Genomic DNA, 24238 nt, shown 5'->3' on the forward strand with positions numbered 1-24238 from the left:
TATTTATAAATGCAATTAATGTAGGGACTTTTTCGTATATATACGAGATTTTAAACCTATTTACCCGCTTTTGTCTAAATTTTCATATTTACATAAAGTAACTAAAGTTTTCTATAAAATATATACAAATTCGGTCACAGTCTACAATTTATCTACAACTTAAATACATATTTTTTAACACATAATCTGGTTAAAAACTACAATTTACATACATTTTATATACAACTTGTATACAATTATGTAAGTTGTAGATATTTGTATATTGTTTCTACACTCGACATACAAAATATATACAATTTGTATATGTCTTCTTTTTCGAGGTTCAATATGAAATTCCAACCAAGACCACCTCGAATCTTCACCAAATTCTCAAAAAATTGAGATATAAACTCCAAATAATATTCCAATCATTTGCAACAACATCCAATCCAAACAAATAACGATTGAATCGAACCCAATTTTCGAATTAAAAGCTTTGAAGTTTGTTAATGGTTGTCAATGGAGTTTAATTCAAATCTTTATGCTTAGTTTAATCAATGCATAAAAATCTTTATGCTCAGTTTAATCAATATATGTGCCACGCCCAATGTATGTGACAATGGTTTAATCTCTTCATTAATCAATATAATATAAAACTTTGGATCATTTTTATCGATGGGAGAGTAATAAAGTTGTGCCAGCTATGTTCTTAGTTATTTTTTGTTACTGATTGTAGGATTTTCATGTCTTCTCTTCATTCATGACTTTTTAAGATCGAAACTTGTTGTTCTATATATTTTGGGTGATTGGTTACGTGGGGGTGGGGGGTGGGATACAGTGTATTGGTGAGAGACGTACAGTGGGGTGGGTAGAAACCTGAAGGCTTAGGATTGGTTACCAATTAAAGCCCTATAACTGAGGGATATTAACTTATCAATAAAATCTATATAATTGGTAAATTGTATATTAACTTATAATTAACTTAAAACCTAAACAATGAGGGTAAATAAGTTTCTAATGTAATACATATAGGTAAAAATCTCATTAATATATCTCCAGTATAAAATGAGTGAACTATACGTATCCAAATTCTTAAAAGTAAAATGTCCAAGTTTGCCTCTCAACTTTTGATTATAACTTAAAACTATCCTCAGATTGGAATTCCGCCAGAGCTTACAAGCAAAATTTCTTTTTCTAATTGAGGGTGATATCAAACTAAAGGTCTAATTGAGAGCAAAGTTACATAATTTTGGTTAGTAAATGAGAAAATTTCATCATTTTCCATTATACAGATACAGTATGTATCTTAATTTGATTAGGCATGACGTTTAAGAATGTAAAAAAGAATCAATCAATATTCATATGTTCCTCTTCAATGTTAAAAAAAATTGAAAAATAAAATCCCTCAAAGTCGCATAAATTCATTTTCGTTCTCACTTCTGAAAATTCTCCTACTGCAGGTTTTTAGAATGAGCAAACATTATGTGAATCTTCTAGTTCACTCCTAAAAATTCCATTTTTCAAAAAAAATTTAAAAAAAAAAAAACTGTTGACGTTTGAACGTGTTGAAATTATAGACTTGATTTTCTACCTAAACAATCTTCTGACTTGGTTTATCTCAAACTTTTAATTAGTGAAAGACTGAGCATTAACAGTCACATTAACAAGTTAGCTAAGTATGTAAACAAATGGACTTTAGCTATTAATACTTTGAAGGTGATCCAACTTAAAATACTTGAATGACGGAATAAGAGGCCTGATGGTTCAATATGATTTTATTGGATAAAGGTTGCTTCAGCTAGTATAAGCCTGAGATTACTAAAAGATCATGGCAGCAAAATGCCAACTACTTTGCAATTCGAACAACATTTAAGCTGTCTGTTACTACATTCTTTTGATCTGCTAAACCTCGAAGTGGAGGATTAATAGAACTAGAAATGAAGGCACTAAATTTGCACCATGCTGATATAACAAGACTGGACTCGCAAAAGAAAATATGCTTCTAGCCGAAGTATGAATCAACCAGCAATCGTTAAATGGAACCGTATCTTCATTGCTCTAAACCATGCCATTGCAGAACCTCATTTCTGGCTATCTGTGCAGCACAGGAAAACAATGAGCAACGCTTTGGAGTCTCTTTTTGTTTTCTTCATTCATTTACCTTAGTTTTAAACTCTGGTGAAAACTAGGATTTTACCTGAATCATGAAGTGCCCCAGCGAGATGCAGATCACTGATAAGATTTTGATCAATGTTCTACATCTTCAGGAAGGATTGCTTTTCCTCTGTAAACATACTGCATCTCTTCCTTCCACGTCTGCAGTACATCAGGCATCAGGAGACATTTCATAAATTATATTGTTGCTAGTAGTTCAAACGATGGTGCTATTTGTTACTCTGATTTCCTTTAGGAGCAACTTTTAGCATTCCAAGAAAGTTTTAACATCATGCAATTTATCATCTTAGCAGGAGAAAAGACCAAAAAGGGAGTACAAGCAAAGTTTACCTCATGTCTGAAGGAAATCCTCATATTGGGTACATTGGTCTTGTGAATATCGTTTCCTTGAGGTCCTCTCTTATAGTATTTACCGCCAAGCCAGTGTGACTGCAACATTCACGATAGGAAGCAAAATTAGCATTGGAATTAACAAAGTGCTCTCTAGAATACCCCTTTAACCATGAATAAGAACTAAAACTCCTTTTTATCACACGTTTGCGTGCTGTAAGAAATAGCATTTCAAACGCTTCCATAAACTTCTAAGCATATGTTGCTTGATTTTCAATCACCCTTAACTTCTGGGCTAGGTAAATAATATACAAGTTTCTCAGAGATGTGATATTTTCAACAGCCTCTCTGCCTTCACAAGGTAGGGGTAAAGTCTGCATACACACTACCCTCCCCGGACCCCACTTATGGGATTACACTGGGTTTGTTGTTGTTGTTTTAAGAGATGTGATATTTGACATAGTGGAAACAAAATGAAGTCTTTAATACCACTGTAGAAGTTCACAAACAAAGAAGTTCAAGACCAGAATTACCGAATTCCCACCACGAAACTCACCAAAAGAACAAAAAAGAATTAGAAGAGAAAGTAACGCCAGGGAAGGAGGCGTTAAGGAGTCATTATCAAAAGTGATACATCTCTTAGAAGGCCAGACTGATACAGCAAACATGTTCATTGCTTGCCAATTTTCATATGTTGCAAGTAAAACAGTGAGATGCATATTTCTATTAAGATGCAATATGGTAGCAATGCTTAGATCCCATAGCTCAAAGTAAAAGGTGAGGGAAGAAAACGATAAAGAAGTATACTTTTGCAAAAGAAGAATCCACTCCTAGTCTGCAATATAAGTCCAACTAAACAATTCCAATCTTAGATGCCCAAAAGATATGAATTATTACTTACCTGTTTGAACCACGGGTATAATGTTATAAATACAAATAAAATTGTGATTACTTAACCAAAGAAATGTTACTTGAGAGACAATATTTCTAAAAGAATTGCATATATATCTGGCCTAAATGCTATAAATGCTCACCTTGTCTGCATGCTTGAACCCTGACTGATAGACAGAATTCCTAGCTATCTCACAAAGGTCACAAGAACTCAGTTTCCATACCTGAAATATTAAGTTGGATAAGGACACATTATTATTCAACATATCAAAGAAAAAACCAGAATGGACTAACCTTAGCTGCAACACTGTATTCTTCCACAAGAGGCTCTTTTGTCAAGTGGATTTGCAAGGGATCATCAGTAGAGAGTGAGACATTCATGCCACGGTGGAAGAACATAAGGAATGGGTTCCGATTATAATCAAGGAAAAGCGAATTATTGCTCAAGGGAGACATCGCCAGTCCAACCTGAATAAGTTATTCAGAGATGGGGACAATAAAGTGAGTAAACAGGAAAACAGATCATAGGGAGAGAATAACACAGAATACGTAACTAAGAGTTTAAGTTCTGTGCATTAGCGGTGTATAGATTTTTACAGCATCATGTTAATTTGACCTACAAAAAACATGTATCTCTTCATAGCAAGACTGGAACTGTAACCTAGAAAATATAGTCATAACCTGCTATAGCCCATTAAATTGAATGGATGGTGTATAAATCTTTTAAACTATCAGTGTATATAACTTACCTATAAAGAAAGAATGACTTCTAAGGCATTTTCTGTAGAATAACATATAAGTGTATCTCCGCATAGCTCGACATTACAACTATAACATGATAATAAATTATATCATCAAACAGACCGAAGCACGTTACATATAGAAGAAATAAAATGTAGTTGAATCGCACATCGACCACCATCTTAGTGCATATCAAATAAGATGAAGATGGGTCCCATTTCAAAGCTTGATGCAGTAACATCTGGGGAATGTTTAGCAAAGTGAACATGCAAATTAGAAAGAACAATAAGGAGCCATTTTAAAGAAACGTTTTCTATCTTAACGTCTATTAACACTGGCACACAGTCCCACATGTGATCTACACTACTAACTCTAATATAATGCCCATACGTTTTTCTTCTCCTTTTTCTTATAACCATGGTGTCCGGGCCTGCTTGCGCGCACCTCAACAAATTCCACGGGATACCTGCCACCTCCCACTAGCAATATGTACCAAGTAAGTCTGTCCCTCAAGACTTAGGACAAATGGGAAGGAATCACCTAGTGTTTTTCTTCTCCTTTTTCTTTGTGATGTTTCTCAATGACTGTGAATTCCTCTTTTACACCATCTAGATTTTGAAACCCATTGTATTAGCTATGCTTCATAAACTTCCACAAGCATCCAGTAGGTCATTACAACCATTATACTGTATGCAAACGTAATTACAATCTTCCTTAGAGCACCATAAATGATTTAGTAATGTCATCTAATTGCAGGGAACTCAAAAAATATATCTAAACAAGGCTTACTGCATATATCAGTTAACGAGGTAAAGGTATTAAAGAGAAACACCTGTGCGAGGTAGTAAAGATAATGCAGTACAGGGGTCTTCCGCAGATTGATGCCATGAGAAATGTTATGACATAAAAGAAATCCAGCAGCTAAATGATCAATATCACCCGCCTGCATGAACTTGACAACATAAATTTGAACCGCACGTCGCTAACAAAAAGATGAGCTCAAATGAACACCAACCTCCCCACAGTGTGGTCTGAATCTGATTGTTGGCAATCCTTTTGATTCACGAAGCTAAGGACATAAGAAATAAAAAGTACATTAGATATAGTTTTGCTGAGGGAAGAAATACAGCTGTCTACACGATATTGTTGAATAGATGTCCTCTCCCTTACAAGAAGAAAAGGGCAGCAGTAGGCAAGGGGAAGCTAATGCATGAAGGCAAACATAACCACTGAAGGAGGTTGATAAACACTATAAGAGGAACTTGTGAGCATTTCCTTCAAAAGTTTTCTTTAATGTTCAGCTCTCGTTATTTCAGCTTGTGGATAAAAGAGAGAATAGACTAAGATAGCCTGGGGATGGCATAGGGGTGGAAATTGTGGCATAAGAACATATTTCATGGGTGTGGGGCAGTAAATTTCTTTTAGAGCTCACGTGGAGGGACTCTTCGGTGCATGTATGTATTGACGCAAAGAAAGCCTCAAGGCCCTTGACCACTGGTATCTTCGTTGGATAGCGGTTAATTTAGGATAGAGCTAGACCCAGACTCCTAGTCTTTGTTACTGAACAACCAACTTTAATTTCATAGAACATGATTGAAATTCTTCACCATGAAAATAAACCTTACAATTTGTCCAGCCAATAAAATTACAGAAATACCTTTTGCACTATTAATTTAATGACTTGGAACATTTGTTCTTCTTATTCAGAAGGAATGAATAAGAGAGTGAATAGTTTGCTCGCTGAAAATTTGGAAATAAAGAGAAAGAAAAATGAGAAAAGAGATGAAAAGAAAAGAGGAGAATAAAAAAGGATAATGTATGCAGGTAACGCAGGGTGACCATCTGGGTACAGAATACAAGCATTTACTAAATGTCTTAGCCAAATAGGATTCACTTTTCTTTTCGTCAATATCTTGAGTTTTCGACAAAAGGAGATTTTAGCATTGATTTAAGTTTATTCAATATGATTAAGCCTGCATATGCTCCATCGTCATCCTTAGGACAGTCACTTTCTTTGGCTCCAACTTATGATTTTATTATGGTACTTCAATATAACCACCCAACGCTATATAGATAATTTTCTCTGGAACAAAATTAGACAGTTCTGGAGGACAAAATATGGATGACTACATCGCGCATTTAAGTGCCACTAATATTTGGAGTCGTGAAGCACCACTGACCTTGTTAAGTGTATACAAGTTTGCATAACAGTAATACGCATAATAAGAAAATGCTGGATTGAACTGATTTGTCCATTCATCTGGCTTTGGCATATGCTTGGTAGGACGTCTCTCTGGTTTACTTTCATCATCTACCATGTCAAAACCTACTACCTGTCACCAAAAAAATAAAACTTTAGGCTCCTTCAATTGGCTAAGAATTTCCAACTGTATGCAGGCACAGAACTTATTGAATAAATTGGTTCTTGTCGGATGGCATTCTAGCAGTAAAATGACAATAAACATGGAAAAGGATGGCTCTCATTAAAAAGAATAATCCACACATAAAAGAAGATGCAGACATTAAAATTTCAAGCAGATTCAACTTGTTGAATAAGAAAAGAACTGAAGCTTAAAGCAAATGGTATCTATAATAATAACTATTGACGAGAAGAGGATAAATTAATAGTTTAAGGATAATAATAACTATTGACAAGAGTGGGTTGCAGTAGTGGTGAGCACCCTCCACTTCCAACCAAGAGGTTGTGAGTTCGAGTCACCCCAAGAGCAAGGTGGGGAGTTCTTGGAGAGAGGGAGCCGAGGGTCTATCGGAAACAGCCTCTCTACCTTAGGGTAGGGGTAAGGTCTGCACACAAACTACCCTCCCCAGACCCCACTAGTGGGATTATACTGGGTTGTTGTTGTTGTAAGGATGACTATGGATACTGCTTTCAGAATAGTCAGGCTTCAAAGTTTCCAGAGGACACAGTCAGAGTTGGGCAATCACTGGCACTTAAAAGCTAGCTGCATTTGGCCTCACATCTGATAGGTGCACTAGGTGAACTTAAAACCCGATTAATAAAATGATAGTATTGGTCTATCTCCAATAGGACTTGGCAAATTTTTCCATCGATAGAACTTTTGGTTATCAGAGAATATTGATCTCTTTATCTCAACACATATTGCATACAACTGCGTCCATGGAGGCAAATCTTGGTAGGCATTGCACAACCACAAGGACATTGTACGGTGCAACTGGTCTGACATCTGATAATTGTTCTCACTCCTCAGAGAAGTGAAAAAGTTGACTCCAGAGAAAAACTGTAACAACTTATTCCAAACGCCTAGCAACTTTTGCAACAATTTTAGTTACACCTGAATGCTGATTGAAAAACATTATCAGGAGAAGAAATCCAATCAGTTGCACTATTGAGTCCCACATCGGTGGGATGAGAGTTTTGTGGTCTCTTTATATGGTCTTAGGCAATCCTCACCTCATGAGCTAGCTTTTGGGGTTGAGTTAGGACCAAGGTCCACTTATCATGGTATCAGAACCAAGTCCACCCCCAATTTATTGTTACCGATGTTGGATCCCCATTTATATTATCCACGCTCCAGTTTATGGGTATGGGTGTGAGAGGGGGTGTTGAGTCCCACATCGATGGGATGAGAGTTTTGTGATCTCTTTATATGGTCTTGGGCAATCCTCACCTCATGAGCTAGCTTTTGGGGTTGAGTAAGGACCAAGGTCTACTTATCATGCACCAAAGGGGATGCAGTTATCTTCTTTCATATCCCTTGAACGAAAACTCAGCAACAAGAACTGACAGGACATGATGAAATGTGTAGCAACCACTACTACTGTACGACCTGAGAAATCAGCCAGTAATCCAAATAATACTGGTCATATATTCAGTGCTCCCAAGAATTATGAGCTGGCTAAACCCAAATGATCGACCTTTTGCCTAAAGCAGCTATGGAGGGAAAAGATAAATATATTTATCTAGTTCTTCACCATACACCTTGCTTACGAGTTATATTCGAATTAGTGGAGATCTTTCTTGGTTACAAAGAGTCAATCTAACTGAGGTGGATATATGTTTAGAGGTGTTTATATACCTTGCATGTAAAAGAAGATGGATTGCTATTTTTTTGCATCCCAAGTGATATCTGACAAACAATACTAAGCAATATGATTATATCTGTTTTACTTCAAATTTGGAGAATGTTTTAGCACTGAATGAAAGAATGTGAAATATTTAGCATTGCAGAAAAGAATGTGAAAATCGAAATCAATAATTAAAGAGAAGACCACCTGCTGAACACTGGATTGATTTTACAGTGCTTATCGCACAGACTCCAGACAGCAATTACGAGCTTAGTTCCATTTAAGGGTAGAGGACAATAAAGCCAATTAATAGTAGAAGTTTCTAAAAAGAATTAGCTAGATAGGAACAACACTTTGTAATTTAAATTTGAATTGCTCGATCAATCAATAGTGTTTGAAATTTTCCTATTTATAGGACTGTCAAACATTGTGGACCCTGCAAGAGAAATTGTCACGTGAAAGTCAGGAGTAATTTTCAGACCATACCTCAAGGATCTGATAGTAATTATTCTAATCGATGGATCATGGATGACGTCATGGCTATCTTAAACTAAGCACTTCACCAAAGCAATTTAGCTGTTATGCAAGTAATTGCAACAAGATACGTTTGGGCATATGAGATGCAAGTTTGACTTATCCCAAGAAATAGAAATCACAGAAAACCACATAATTCATCTAGGAAAACCAAAAATCTACATATATGCAATTCCATAGCTGCACTAGTTAAACATTCTTGTTCCCAAGATTTCTTGCATGTCCATATCAGATGATTGTCTTGGACAAACTTCATGTAAGACAATTTGTAGCAGATCAGACCAAAAATTAAAGATAAAACTAAGAAATGAGGGGCAACCAATAGTCTGTTCTTTGGTCGCAGAAAGTTGAAATGGACGAAGCTTTTAAAAGAGAAATCAGAAAATGAAATATAGCTTTGGTGTAAATGGTAAACCACATAACTATAAAAGGTCAAAAAGCAAACTTAACCTGCATTAAGAACAGATGCAAATGAGGATGAGACTTTGGATCAACTGTGACTTCAAATAGTGGAATGAACACATTATCTAGAATGTTCTGGAAGGACGTGCAAGTTCCCATACTCCTGTACACATTGTATAACCGTGGGAGCTGCAAAGAGTAAAGTGAGAAACGCATCATAAATCCATAAGCAAATATGCTGACATAATCACCGAAAGGATCAAAATTGCCTATAAGAATCAATTTTGTGATTAAATATACCCTTTATGCAGAACCCAGAAACTGCTGTACTAAGACATAAACTTGAAGCACAAGGGCTATGTCCGGTGCCTTTAATCACAGAGTGGAGTGTATTGGGCAAGATACTTCAAGGATTGGATTTAGGGTTTATTAGTAGTTTCCAAGTACATAGGAGTCATCCAAACTAATGCATGAGAATCAACAAATCAGAAAATATTCTTCAACAGTGCACTTTCCAAATATAAGAGAGTTCCAAAAGCAAGAAGATGAAATTATCTACCAATACCACCTTCCTTGGTCCTACTCCGTCCCTGGAACAGATAGTTTCATGTGTACCATGATTACTCAGAGTGGATCGAAAATCCTATCTTCACTTATCCATAGATAACTGATCACATGGCATTAGCAAGATCATTTAGCTTAAAAGGCCACATATTCCCAGTTACCACTGCATATAAATTTACTGACCAAAAGAAAACCCAGTATAGCATTCACAAGACCCAAGGGCAGAAGATAGAGCAGCAGCCCCATCATTTCTCCTCCAAACATCTGCTTACCTATAGGTGACCGGTTCGAGGCGTGGAAACAGAAACTAATGCTTGCATCAGGTAGGCTCTCTACATCACACACCTTGGGTGCGGTCCTTCCCCGACCTAACGTGAATGCGAGATTCTTTGTGCACCGGGCTGCCCTCTCCCTCTTCCTTCCCCTCACCCACATTCCCATGTGAGGAAAGGAAATTTTGTCTTGTTCAGCAATTTAAGTTTAATTTGGCACTCAAAATACCTAAATATTCTACCATCATATTAAAACCAATCAAACCGACACCAAACACTAAGCAAACCCTACTCTGAATCAGACATCACCATTACAATGCTACTATCGTCAACCATTGGGTCCTCCCTGAAGCACTTTTTAACTCAAAAAAGCACCAATTTCCCTAGAAAAACCTCTGCTACATGCTTCACCCGCCTAACACATTTCAGTAGCAAAACCTGAGAACAGAAATGTGTAGCAAATAGGAGAAGTCTTCAAAGTAAGGGATGGGTCTGGCAGTGATACAGAGGGCAAAGTGTTCACAAGGCACAGAAGAAAAGCAATGGTGAAGGGAGGATCAACAACAACAACAAAAAACCCAGTGTATTCCCACAAGCGGGGTCTGGGGAGGGTAGTGTGTACGCAGACCTTACCCCTATCTTCAAAAGGTAGAGAGGTTGTTTCCGGTAGACCCTCGGCTAAGGAAAAATAAAAGGGAAGGGGGCAATGGCAAGCAAACCAATCAGAAAACCAAGTGAAAACACAAAACTATCACTAGGTAGTGCAATTAGAAAACCAAAGCGAAGGCAACAACAAGTAATAACAGAAGTCTAGAAAGGCAAAAATACACGCAAGGCACTAAGTGGTATACTATAGATGCTGTAACAAAATAAAGACAAGGCTCGACAACCTAACCCTCAACCTCCACACCTTCCTATCCATGGTCATGTCCTTAGTAAGTTGAAGCAACGCCATATCTTGCCTAATCACTTGTCCCCAATACTTTTTTGGCATGCCCCTACCTCTCCGTTGGCCCTCCAAGGCCAACCTCTCACACCTCCTCACTAGTGCATCTGTGCCTCTCCTCTTCACATGCCCGAACCATCTTAGTCTCACCTCCCGCATCTTGTCCTCCACCGAGGCCATGCCCACCTTATCCCGGATAACTTCATTCCTAATTCTGTCTAACCTGGCATGCCCGCACACCCATCTCAATATCCTCATCTCAGTCACCTTCATCTTTTGGACATGGGAGTTCTTGACTGACCAACACTTCGCCCCATACAACATAGTCGGTCTGACCAATAAGTATACTTGCATATACATATTTATGCAAGTATTCCTAGCTAAGGGTTTTAAACTTTTGAGTATTTTATGTGTATAACTCATGTAATTTATCATATTTGTGCAGGTGATGAAGGTGGTAAGACAGTAGCCCAAAAGAAAAGCAAGTTATCATAGTAGCAATAGGGTGTTATCATGCTAGTAATATATTGTTCAGGCATCATCTTTTTTGTGTGGCAGCAGTAGGCGTTAGCAAATCGTGAAATAAGCCAGAAACTAAAGAAAATCATCAATACAATACACGGCGATCATGGCAAACATGCACCACGATCAGGATAGAGAGAAGTGAGAACACAAGCCCTATCACAGTACTCAGCCAGCTTGGTAATGAAAGTGGATAAAAAGGGCCAATAGTGGAGAGTGATGGATCATGAAAGAAAAGCTTCTGAAGTCAAAAAGAATTCTCTTGATAGGTAGAAGCTTCTGAAGTCAAACTGCAATTGGTAATGCAGAGCAAGTCAAGAAATGTTGGAACTTAGGGTTAAAAACACCATATTGCATCATGTGAATTCTGACCTAACTTCAAAGATGCAGAACTCTTAATCAACAACAACAACAAACCCAGTGTAACCCCATAAGTGAGGTTTGGGAGGGTAGAGTATACGCAGACCTTACCTCTACCTTGTGAGGGTAGAGATGTTATTTCCAATAGATCCTCGGCTTAAGGAAAGACAACAAAGGAGCAATAGCAATAACAACAAACAGTAAACAACAACACGATAATAGAATAACTGAAGCGAAAGAAAAAAAAATAGGAATAAGAGTGAAACAGAAAGAAAACTAAGCATAACGAAATACAAGAGCAATATCAATACTATTGGTCTGTGAAAGAAATACATTCCACTACCTACTATTCTTCACTCTAATCCTCGACCTCCACACTCTCCTATTCAGGATCATGTACTCGGTAAGCTGAAGTTGCGTCATGTCCTGCCTAATCACCTCCCTTCAATACCTCTTTGGTCTACCTCTACCTCTCCTCATACCCTCCAAGCTAACCTCTCACATCTCCTCATTGGGGCAGTTGTGTCCCTCCTCCTCACATGTCTGAACCATCCTAATCTCCCTTCCCGCATCTTGTTCTCCACGGGGGCCACCCTTACCTTATCCCTAATAACTTCATTCCTGACCTTATCTCTATAGAGTGGTGGTGAGACCGACTATGTTGTATGGGGTGGAGTGTTGGGCAGTCAAGACTTTAATAATATTGTCTTTATAAACTTTTAACATATTCAAATACATTTAACTATTCAATTTTAAATGGGAAAAAGCATAAGAACCTCCTGAACTAAGGCCAAATTACCAATTACACACTTTATCTTTGGGAATTCATATTACCCCCTTCCAACTTTTTTTAAACATAATAAGTACCTCCCTAAAAAGCCATACTCAGATATATAGTGAAATATACGCGCCTGCCATATGGATATTTTATTTTTTTCTTATTCTTTTCCATTTTCTTTCCTTTCCTTTTTCTTTTATTCTTCATTTCTTTTCTTCCAGCCGTTTGTCACAAAGTCGCCCACGACCAAACTTATCTTTTTGTTTTTTCTTTTCTTTTCTTTATATTCTATTCCTCTTTCTTTCGTCCTTTTTCTTTTCTCTAAAACCAACCACACCTTTTGCATCTGATCAAAATCAACACTACCAGGTTCAAATGTTAGGTGTTTTAGTGGATTTTTGTGATGGATTGGCTATGGTGGAATGTGAAGGAAGTGATGGAAGAGTGGACAGGAGATGGTTTTATAGAAGTTCTGGATGGTATTTCTTGGCGGTGTTGTTACGAGTTCTTCTTGTGATTGATGGGGAGGGGCTGGTGGCAGACGGGTGGAGTTGTAGTGGCTGCTAATCAATAAAAAAAATGGTGGAAAGGAGGTGGCAGGCGCAGGAGCAGTAGTGGCTTTGTGCTCACTCGAGACTTGAAGGTGGAGGGGAGTTATTGATGGTTTCTCTTGTGGTTGCCGGTGAATTTTTGCTGGCAGGGAATTTGATACTTTTTTCAACAAAACAAAAAGGAAAGAAACAAAATGAAAATTTGACTCTATTTCAAGGACAAAAATTTAAATATAACAGTTAATTTATAATTTTAATTAAGTAGATGTACTTAAATTATAAAGTGCCCAATTAAAAATGACACATGTAATCAAAATTTAACTTCTTTTGGTATCACATGACTCCAAGAGAGTGAGCACACTTTCCATGTCACCTCAGCACTTAAGGGTATTTTTGTTCCGTTTAAAAAAAGTGTGCTCCTCTCTAACAGCTAAAGCTTTTAGATGAGATAGTCACACACTTCAACATGGTATCAGAACAGGCAGAGGTCCTGAGTTTGACTCTCACCGCCACCCAATATCAAAAAAATTATCAAGTGCTTGGCTCATCAAAAAGAATCAAAGCCCGCACGTGAGGGGGGTTGTTGAAGACATAATTAAATAAAAAAAAGTGTGCTCTCTTTAACAGCTTAAGCTTTTAGATGAGATGGTCACACACTTCAACAGTGTACAACTGGTAATCCGCCCTTAGAAGGTTCTGAAGTCAAAAAAAATCTATTGATAGGTAGAAGCTTCTGAAGTCAAATTGCAACTGGTAATGTAGAGCAAGTCAAGAAAAGTTGGAATTTTGGGTTAAAACACCATACTGCTTCAAGTGAATTCTGACCTAACGTCAAAGATGCAGAACTATTAATCAACGGTGAATATTGTCATTAACGATAGTGTCCCTATACAACTTTTAACAAATTCAAATACATTTAACTATTCAGTTTTAAATTTTGATCTAATGTTTTCACTACAAAATAACTATTCACCCATTACTTTAATATTTTCTTCCACTACTGCTAATAGAATAAACAAGTCAACTTAACATCATAAACTCCGCGCTTAGTCAAATACTATAATAGAAAATGAAATGGGGGAATACTTTTCAAGAACAATGCATGATCAGCATTATACCCACCTGAATCAACCATACAGCATTTTGGCTATAAAGTTCATTGTTTACAAACCAGCTAGCCAATGTATCCCATTCACTTTGTTTTCTTCCATAGACGGAGATTCTGTATTCAGCCAACTGGAAAAGGAAAAAAAAAAAAGGATTATGTCAAACATTATTAAGGTGAATTTTCACCATATTGATCTATGAAAATAGTACTCAGCAAAAAAGCAATACATTAACAATCAGATAGCCTAGAATAGACAACCTGGGAGACAAATGCTAACAATAAGATAGCCTAGAATAGACAACCTAGAACAGAAATGCTAATGTGATAACTACATGTTGTCTTAATGTCTTATTAACATATGTCCTATTGGAAGCAGTTTTCACTCTTGAGGGGGGTATTAACAGCCGAAGACAACTCTCATAAGTGCAAGAACTACTGTCACAGACAACAAGTAATGTTAAGAGTTAAGATGTAAACAAGCACCCAAGTATGTTCCCAGTGGTCAATGAAATTGGAATAGACCGTGAGAGACCGAGATTCGAATCCCAAAAGATGAAAAAGAGAAAGGAAAAAAAAGAAAGAAAGAAAGAGCTAGGTGACTTCTTCCCATCTTTCTAACCCTATACCTATGTTGGTACAAGGTAGATGGTACCTTGAGAACCCCTTTATCAGGAAAAATCTTAAGATATAAGCAAAACCCAAATATATTTCTGATCACAAAAAACCAAAGAATAATTCCAACTAGCAACAATCTCCAGGAACATTTCCGGAGAAACAAGAACTTGCACATCAACAGATTGACAATTATTCTGGTGCTTCTCAAGAGTATAGCGACAAAGTTAAAGACTTTGATAACAGAACCAATATCTCATGAAAGGGTTATCATGACAAAGAGATACAGATTGAGCAAATATTCGGTCAGCAAAAGTCATATATTGGCAAACGACAGCTGAATCATAAGCCATTCCAGAGAAAGAAACCATTTGTTTCAAATTCTCCCTGTACCTGGTATTTGCTTGCTTCAAGATCTTGCAAAACTTCCTTCGTGACTTCAGCCAAGAAGCGCCCTGAATAGGACAATATTTTGAAAATGAAGAACATATATTATAGCTACCAAAATCACATCGAAGAAGCATATGCAACAGCAACAGATTTAAAAGTGACAATTTGTCAGCAAGTGACAGCCTCGACATTGGTCAAAATGTTCCACAGATATATAAGAAGGTGGTACTCCACAAGGACAAAAAGTTTGACAAGGTGCAATATACATCATCCTCAAACCAAGTATTACTTCCACTTCAAGCAAAGCTAACAAGAAATGAACTGGTTCTCCTCAGTCAGTCTATTATCTCTACGGTTTTGAACCTATTATGTTGGTCCTTACACAGTACACAACAATTTTATGTATCTTGTGATATTCAGAGTATAAAATATGCTCATATACAGAAAGAAGCAGATATTACATATGCATGCTTTCGTGCAGTTATAAAGTATATTCTCATATCCAGCTACTTCTGTTTTTCCTTTTTGGTGAATATGCAAAACAACTATTATAAGGTGCCAACAATAAAACATGGAGTTTAACAGTGTGGTAACAGTTGTCTTGATGGAGGTTCTAAATAAATTTACCTGCTGCAGGGGTTTTTAACTGAACCAAAATAAAGTTAACCACTGCAAAATGTGTTCAATTGACAGCAAAGAAAATTTGAACTTACGCTTTAATGACAGTTATTTTACTAGATTTTTCAGATAAAATTACCCAAACTGCAGTGTTTTCATCTGATATTACAGCAAAAATTTAACTTACTTTACTATTAGAATTTACATATTCAGGGAACACACCTTGGATAAGGTTGTCTTGCTTTAGAAAGATTTCTCTGAGTCTGCTTTGTCCACAAGGATTATATTTAAGATTGAATTTGTCAAACCGGTGAAATGTACTCTTATCAGCATGTACATCCAGAAGATCAACATTAAGATCATACCTGCAAATAAAGTGCTCAGAAGAGAAAGAACAAATGCCAGACCTCCCACCCCAGGCACAGTCAGCAAAATATAGAACTTATGCAGAATAAAGAAAGAGAGCAGAGAAAAGGTTGATGCAAACCCTGTCAAGTCTAAACTTTCAAAAACTTCCTTCAGCGTAAGATACTGTCCATCCCGGAATATGACTACCTGTTTTGCAAAGACTCCTGGTATTAAATCCAAAAGAATAGGCATGCCAATATGCCTTTAGAAATCTGCAAGATCATCCCCTGGAAGTGATAAATGTCCTACCTCGTCAGGTTCTTTTCTCAGTTTTGACTTGATGAACCGCAGAAGATGCTTCTGATTCATGCAAGCAGAATGATGCACATGGGTATCAACCTTTCTGATGTTGTAGAAATCACGATGAGGTGCACTTTTTTGAGCTAGAAATTCCCGATCAGCATTTACTAACAAATGGAGGCGAAATTTCTGTATATTAATCAGAATATGCTGTGAGAAACCAAGACATGTGGTACAAAAGGGAGAAATTAAAGAGAAATGCCAAAAACCATTACCTCCTCGAGAAATCGCAAACGATGGTGACAGTAAGAACGAACATTTCCTACAGCCATTACTTTGAGGAGTTGGTGCATATCAGTGAAAAATGTTGTTGAGCTAGCAACAGGGAAGAGCTCTTCAGTATCTAGAACATGCATGGTAGAATGTGAAGATCCTCAAGAGGAAAGCAGAGGAAAAATAAAGATAAAACAATGTCACATCACATTGTTACATTCCATAAATGTGCTGCCACTTTCTTAACCAAACTCACCATTTTCAGTGGCATAAACACGTACAACTCCGTCTTCCATCTTAAAATGGTGCTGTGTGCAATCCAAGAAGTATCATTATTAGAAATTGTGCTTGAGATAACATCCAGAGTTTGAGATACTGAGAATATGGGAGCCTAAAAATCAGACCCTCTACGATCATAAATGAGTTGAGGATCACAACTCACAGAAGTTGCTTCAAATTGGGCAAAGCTAAATGGATCATGTTTCTTATCTGACGCTTTTGAGTCGCTCATATTCTCTTTCATCCATGGAGCAATTTCTTCCCTGAAAACATACTTGTCTCTCAAATCTAAACATTCACGAATCATCTTCAGTACTTCTTCCTCTTCAACATTCATAGGATCTGCAGGAAAAATGATAGCAATTGAAAGAACAATTGAGTATGAACAAGATCACCAGAACATAAAGCCGCTCTCTTAAGTTTGAGAGAGCTCACTAACACCAGTAAAGACCAAGACAATGAGAATACCATGTGCTGCAGTCGGCAGGGGCAAAATGCTGTTGAAGAAACTGGAATCATTCTCAACAATGTGCATAGAGGCTCTGTCTGCCTCTCCAACTTCATGATCTATGTTCGATCTTGCCTCAGGTGCAACTGCTATATGCTGAAGATGAATACGACTTTCAGCCTTTAAGGCAGAGATAGAAAATTCTTCCTCTGTTGGACTGATATCCTACAAAGAAATGGGAGCAGAAGAAGTAACTTCATGAGCAAATTCAGTTTAAAGTATATCTAGTTGTACTAATCTCGAAACCATAGTGGCTGGTGGGAGAATAGCAACCAATTTGGCTGAATTATCTTAAGTCATTAAACCTCGTCAAACGAGAGTGTAATGAACAGATAAAGTCCAACATAGCTTCGGGCTCTAACAATATTGCCAAAGCCATGTTGCACCAAAAACTAAGCAAGAATATACAATTGTGTCTAAGCTTAAGTACAGTGTCATTCTTTTTCTCTTCTTTTTTTTGATAGCTGTGGTGTCGGGGCCGGGGCCAGCTTACGCGTACATCGACTAATTTCATGAGATATCTGCTACCTCCCACCAGCAATAAGTACCAGGTAACTCTATCATCAAGGCTTGGATAAATGGGAAGAAATCACCTAGTTTTTCTTGTCTTTGCTGGGAACTAAAGCTGAGACCTCATTGTTCTAACCCACTTCATTGACCACTCATCTTGTCTTCAAAATTCCTAGCATTTCTTTCTTCCCAAATTGTTTTTTGAAGTCACAAAATCACCACATTTCTTAAAATGTCAGTTATCCATATGTAATCGCCAAAAAAGCAGCAGGGTGTAAGGAAGAGAATGTTAGATGAGATAATAATTCTAGATGCATACATACATAAAAAAGGCAGAAGTATGTCAGAATTCACATTTGAGTATGCAGTTTGAAAATTTACATTGTCATAGGAGAAAACAGCATCCTCGGCAGCAGCAGACTCGCCTTTGTCCTCATTAGAGTTGTCAACACTTTCAAATGCACAATCACTTGAAAATTTTGGAGTCATTGGCTTCACAACTGATTCCACGCGCACAAATCTTTCATCACCTGAAATACGACAAAATCGGAATATACAATGAATATTTCACCGAATTCCCATCACATTTAGAAAAACTAAAAAGCCTACTAAAGCACGTTATAAAGTATGAGAGAGAGAGAGAGGTGCTTCTACCTCCTAGCTTAAAGAAGCTGCCTATTACATCATCCAGGCAACACAGCAATCTTCTGAAATTAGATTGTGTCACATGCTCTTAAGATAACGCTTATCTTAGGGGAAAAAGAAAAGAAAGAAAAAGGAGGAGCATGTGACCTTTATATAACAGTCTACATCTTTGCATGTACTCAATGGGCAGGAACCCACCCCAGTATTACACGATAGATGACTCAAATATGCAATTAGGCATCATCTAAGAGAAGCATTCTACTTCTACGGTCATTAGACAATGTACTAACACTATTTTTTTAAACCAATGTAGCAAGGTAAATTGCCAGCATAAAGGGACCAATTATAAAGGGATCATCTAATCTATACAGAACATAAGCTAAAGGAGGACAGTAGGGAGCTGGAGAAGCCATTTGAGGAGGAAGAAATTCTGGAAACTATCAGGTCTTGTGCTCCTGATAAGGCACCTGGACTTGATGGTTACACCATGGCATTCTATCAGAAGGCCTGGAAGATCATCAAGGCTGATGTAATTAATTCCATGAATCATTTTCATCAGAATTGCCATATGGTTAGGTCCAGCAATGCCTCATTCATTGCTCTTATCCCTAAAAAGAAATGAGCCATTGAACTTAAGGATTTTAGACCAATAAGCCTCATTGGTAGTGTCTACAAAATCACTACAAAGCTACTGGCAGAGAGGATCAAAAAAGTGATTGGGAAGCTCATCTCCGGGCACCAAAATGCATTCATAAAAGGGAGGCAAATCACAGATGCTTCTTTAATTGCAAATGAAGTACTAGATTGGAGGTTGAAGAGCGGTGAATCCGGTATTCTCTGCAAGCTGGATATAGAAAAGGCATTTGACAACTCAATTGGCAATATCTCATCACAATGCTAAGGAAAATGGGATTTGGACAAAGGTGGATTAGGTGGATGTAGTTCTGTATCAAAACTGTCAAGTACTCAATTTTGATAAACTCAAGCCCAGGCAAGGGGATCCTCTCTCCCTTTTTCTATTCATTTTGGCCATGGAAGGTCTGAGCTAGATGCTGGACAAAGCAAAAAACCTTCAATGGATAAGAGGGTTTGATGTAGGGAAAGCTCCAGGAATGTCATCACTGTTTCTCATTTGCTTTATGCAGATGATACCCTTATATTCTGTGGAGCAGAGGAATCACAGGTGCTACACCTGAATCTAACACTACTTATGTTTCAGGTACTGTCAGGACTTCACATTAATATGCTGAAAAGCATAATTTATCCTGTCAACACAGTGGACAATTTGGAGAATCTAGCGGGAATTCTTTGTTGTAGCACAGGATCCTTCCCAGCCGCTTACCTGGGTCTTCCATTGGGTGCAAAGTTCAAATCCTCTGAAGTGTGGAATGGTATCATTGAAAAGGTTGAGAAGAAGCTGACAGCTTGGCAAGTACAGTATTTATCCATGGGAGGCAGGCTGACACCCATCAATAGTGTTTTGGACAGTATTCCAACCTACACTATGTCTCTATTCAGTATCCCTAAGAAATCACTGCAACATTTGGATAAGTTAAGGAGGAACTTCCTTTGGAAAGGTAACAGTGAAGATCACAAGTTTCATCTGGTTAAGTGGACCAAGGTTACACAGCATAAGACTATAGGTGGTCTAGGCATCAGAAACTTAGTTGTTCATAATAAATGTATGATGTTGAAATGGTTTTGGAGATATAGCCAAGAAGGGCCAGCATTATGGAAGGAAGTAGTGACTGCAAAGCATGGATCACTCAATCACTAGTGTACCAGAACCTCAAGAGCACCACATGGTGTTGGTCCTTGGAAGAACATCAGCAAATTATGGGAAGAGTTCTCCAGAAACTGCAGCTTCAGATTTGGGAAGGGACAACACATCAGATTCTGGAAGGATAAATGACTTAGTGCCACATCATTGCAGGAGGAATATCCCAACCTATTCCTTATATCCACCAACCAGGATTCCCTTATCTCCCAACTACAGAGAAGGAAACTCTTGGAACCCAATCTTCAGAAGAAACATGCAAGACTGGAAAATTGAAGAGTTACTCAACTTGATGGCTAGATTGGGAAGCATCACCTCTAATGACCAAGCAGCAGACACTTTGAGATGGGAGGTAGAACCAGATGGCCAATACTCAGTCAAATTAGGGTACTTATTCTATTGTGCTCAGAATGAAATGGTGGACAACTGGCCTTGGAAGTTCTATGGAGAACAAAAACACCCCCAAAGTGATTTGTTTCAGTTGGATTGCACTTTATGAAGCATGTTTGACACAAGACAACTTAACTAGAAGATCTTTCCACTTGGCAAACAGATGCCACATGTGCATGCAAAATGAAGAAACAACCAGGCATCTTCTACTTCACTGCCCAGTTTCAGCAGATCTATGGAACATGTTTTTGTCTCTTTTTGGAATGAACTGGGTAATGCCTGGGAGTATAAAGGAAGCCTTTTTGAACTGGAACGGCTGGAAAGTTGGTACAACCATCAAGAAAATCTGGAAACTAATCCTTTTTTGTATTTTTTGGTGTATTTGGAATGAGAGGAATAGGAGATGTTTTGATGGAATAGCAACTCCAAACCACTTCCTTAAGGCTAAATGTCTTTTACTTTTGTACAGTTGGAGTACTCAAACACCTGTAAACTCCCCTGACAACTTTTTGGACTTTGTTAGCTCTTTAACATTAGTATAGGACTCTTTGTACTGGAGCTAACAAATCTTTGGTATCTATATTTCTGCATCTTCTTGATGCCATTTATAATATCTTTTACTTTATCAAAAAAAAATAAGCTAAAGGCATCATAACCTTATGGCAAAAAGTTGTACCAAGGTAACAGCCCTAGAAGTACCAGGGTTATGTGCCCGGCCCTGCAAAAGGAGCCACTGCAGCTTTATGCTAGTACTTCAGATATGCATCAACATAAATAAATCTCACTACAAGTAAAAAAAAATCCAAAATAGGCTGATTTTATTTTCGTTTCTCTGTGCTAGGGGAAAAAATACCAAATCAAGTGCAAATTATAAAATTCCATTCACTATATCAATCTAGTAATATATCTATTTCATATGGATTTTGTCCTTCGCTTTCCAAAAAGCTGCAACAAAATAGCGTTATATATCTGCAACAGATAGTGAAAGGGTCAGTTATTCTTAAATCTGGCAGATATATTATATCATAGTAGCCAACTTTCTTCATCAGAGAAATGTTAAACTAGTTTTAGAAAATGCCATGTTAGATAGAAAATGAGGTAATCAACAACTTATGCCAAATATGCTAATTACCCCTGACTTGATGGTCTAATAGAGGTTAAGCTTGGCTGTCATGCAGAGCTGTTAAAACTTGTTTCATTTTCAATAAAAGGTTACTTTTATCAATTTTTTAGAAAGACTGCAATGGGGAAAGAAACAGTGATCCCCCTACCAAATGAGAAGAACACATTAAACCAATCGCCTTCCTATTGGTTTCGGAATGTATCTGTCACCTTATAGCTTATACCACGTGAAGAAAGAAGAATTAATCTACTAAAAGAACATTGTACATATATCTATCCTTTTCAGCAGGCCATCCCATATCCTTCAGTAAAGTGTCGACATGACATAAATATAGCGTTGCTATTTGCCAGACAATGAGTGGGAGAATGTTGTTAACATGAATAAGATTGCTGACTACTGTTGAGTTGTGTTGGTTGAGTTATGAATCCATCACATGATCTCAGCTTAAGTATAGTGAACGTGTAATTAGAAGCAATCTGCCGGAGAAAATTTCTTTTTCTATTACAGGAGAGAAACATCTTACATTTACACAAGAAGGAGCATGTGGCTATTGACTTCCTAACTATGATAGTCAGCCAATTAAGGCTCAAGTCTAGCAGGCGCATCGTTTCCATCAAATCAAAAGCAGAGCTTCGTATTCTATGAAACTTTTCAGGAAAAAACAAGGAGCCACAGCCAAAAAAAAAAAGATAAACCCACTATGAAGATGCCTTTCCTGACCTTAAATTTTCAAAATATTTCCCATCACTCACATGGCTCTTCACTGAAATATTCAAGGATCAAATTCCAAAAAGCTCGTTTTTTTCTTTCTTTTTTTACAATGCTAATATTCAGTCAACCACAGTTTTTATTTTATTTCTTTTTCTCAAAACAAACTCAAAGCACACATTAGAACCGCAAAATTCAGAAAGAGCTGGCTATCTTGTTTTTGAAATCACAAAATCACCATATTTCAAAAGCTAATATATTGACTATGATTGCACCTCAATCATCCAAGCAAGCAAGTGCAACACAATAACAACTAAGCCTCAATGCCAAGCTAGCTGGGGCCAAGCATTATAGATGTTGTCATTATCTCAATCCATTCATCCCAATATATTCTCAGAAAATTATGTATTGTGAGGATCCATCATAAACTAACTAGTATTGTGCTAGCTGTCAACCTACTGCCTCCTCATTTATCCAGACTTAGGAATTGCAACGCGAGCAAGCTCACACAGGCTTAAGTATCTAAGGGAAAAAAGTAAACAATTAAAAAAAGTCATTTCAATATTTGACTCTAGTCCAGAGCACGTACCACTCGAAAGAATCAAACTGGGATTCTCCACCGAATTGGAGGATGGCTTCTTATCAGCACACTGGACTGTCCTATCAAAACTCGATTCCTCATCCATCCACTGATTTGATACACGCACATTAGGCATCGACGACGATACTCTGTAACTTCGCAACACATTATCATCATAACAATCATCATCATCATCAGCGTTATCAATCGGCTCCTTCGATAAGTTAGAGCTGTAAACATTCCTAGTGCTAACGTTATCAATCTCATCATCTTCATAAATACCAAAATCTTCGGTTTCGGAATCGGAAGCAGAGAAAGTGTGGTGACGTTTTCGCCGGAGCTTGACGAGCCGTTCGAGAACCTCGTCGACGCTGCGCTTGTGGAGGTAGAAGGCGGATATAGCCATAACTGAAGCGCCGAAGAGTGCTGCTAATGCTAGTTGCATATGAGAAGCTGAAGTGGATAGCCATGGCTCCATTTTCGCTGTTCTGCTGCAAGTAAAGAGAATGTGGGTGTGGGAGTGATTAGCGTTTTGGGTTTTATAGGGTTTCAGTTCCTGCAGATGGCCCAGCCGGTGATACCTGAGTTTAACCCTGGCTTTATTGTGTAGTGTCCTGATATTGGCTACCTGACTTGTGTAACACCGATTGGCCGCATAACAACAAATAATTTCACGGCAATATTCTGCATAATTTATGCAATACACCCTCTTGATTTATAATGTAAAACTATGTATTAGTAGTTTACTCTCTACATACTAATATCGCATATGGTATAAATTCTATGTCGTAAATTTCCATGTATAAGATGAAATATGAGAGAAAAAATATATTTATTTGTAATGCTTGAATAGAAGTATCTAAATATAGAATCATAGAATAGCTTTTAAAACAGATAATCATGCATAATAAACTTCATATTATTGTTCACCACGTAATAATTTTTATATTAGTAGTCATTACTTAATAGTGGATATG

General features: G+C 37.5%; 1 protein-coding gene across 1 annotated transcript; it reads right to left on the reverse strand.

The window, feature by feature from the left end:
• Positions 1–1739: 1739 nt before the first annotated feature.
• On the reverse strand, positions 1740–23897 carry LOC104087739 (probable AMP deaminase). Its single transcript, XM_009592297.3, has 20 exons — positions 23271–23897; positions 18420–18568; positions 17489–17693; positions 17184–17362; positions 16998–17049; positions 16744–16871; positions 16478–16657; positions 16308–16375; positions 16043–16185; positions 15206–15267; positions 14215–14328; positions 9148–9288; positions 6297–6449; positions 5132–5185; positions 4949–5059; positions 3670–3843; positions 3519–3599; positions 2485–2583; positions 2177–2295; positions 1740–2074 (listed from the first exon to the last, which is right to left on the reverse strand). The coding sequence occupies exons 1-19, from the start codon at positions 23737–23739 to the stop codon at positions 2227–2229; spliced, it is 2631 nt and encodes an 876-aa protein (XP_009590592.1). The 5' UTR covers positions 23740–23897; the 3' UTR covers positions 1740–2074; positions 2177–2226.
• Between the last annotated feature and the right edge of the window lie 341 nt (positions 23898–24238).

This window comes from Nicotiana tomentosiformis, chromosome 10 (genome assembly GCF_000390325.3).
Source record: "Nicotiana tomentosiformis chromosome 10, ASM39032v3, whole genome shotgun sequence".
NCBI lineage: Eukaryota > Viridiplantae > Streptophyta > Magnoliopsida > Solanales > Solanaceae > Nicotiana > Nicotiana tomentosiformis.

Coding starts and splice junctions, on each gene's coding strand:
- LOC104087739 (XM_009592297.3), bottom strand. CDS start 23,739: ATGGAGCCATGGCTATCCACTTCAGCTTCTCATATGCAACTAGCATTA. Junction 16,872..16,997: donor TGTTTATGCCACTGAAAATG/GTGAGTTTGGTT, acceptor TGCATGTTCTAG/ATACTGAAGAGCTCTTCCCT. Junction 2,296..2,484: donor GGATTTCCTTCAGACATGAG/GTAAACTTTGCT, acceptor GATGTACTGCAG/ACGTGGAAGGAAGAGATGCA.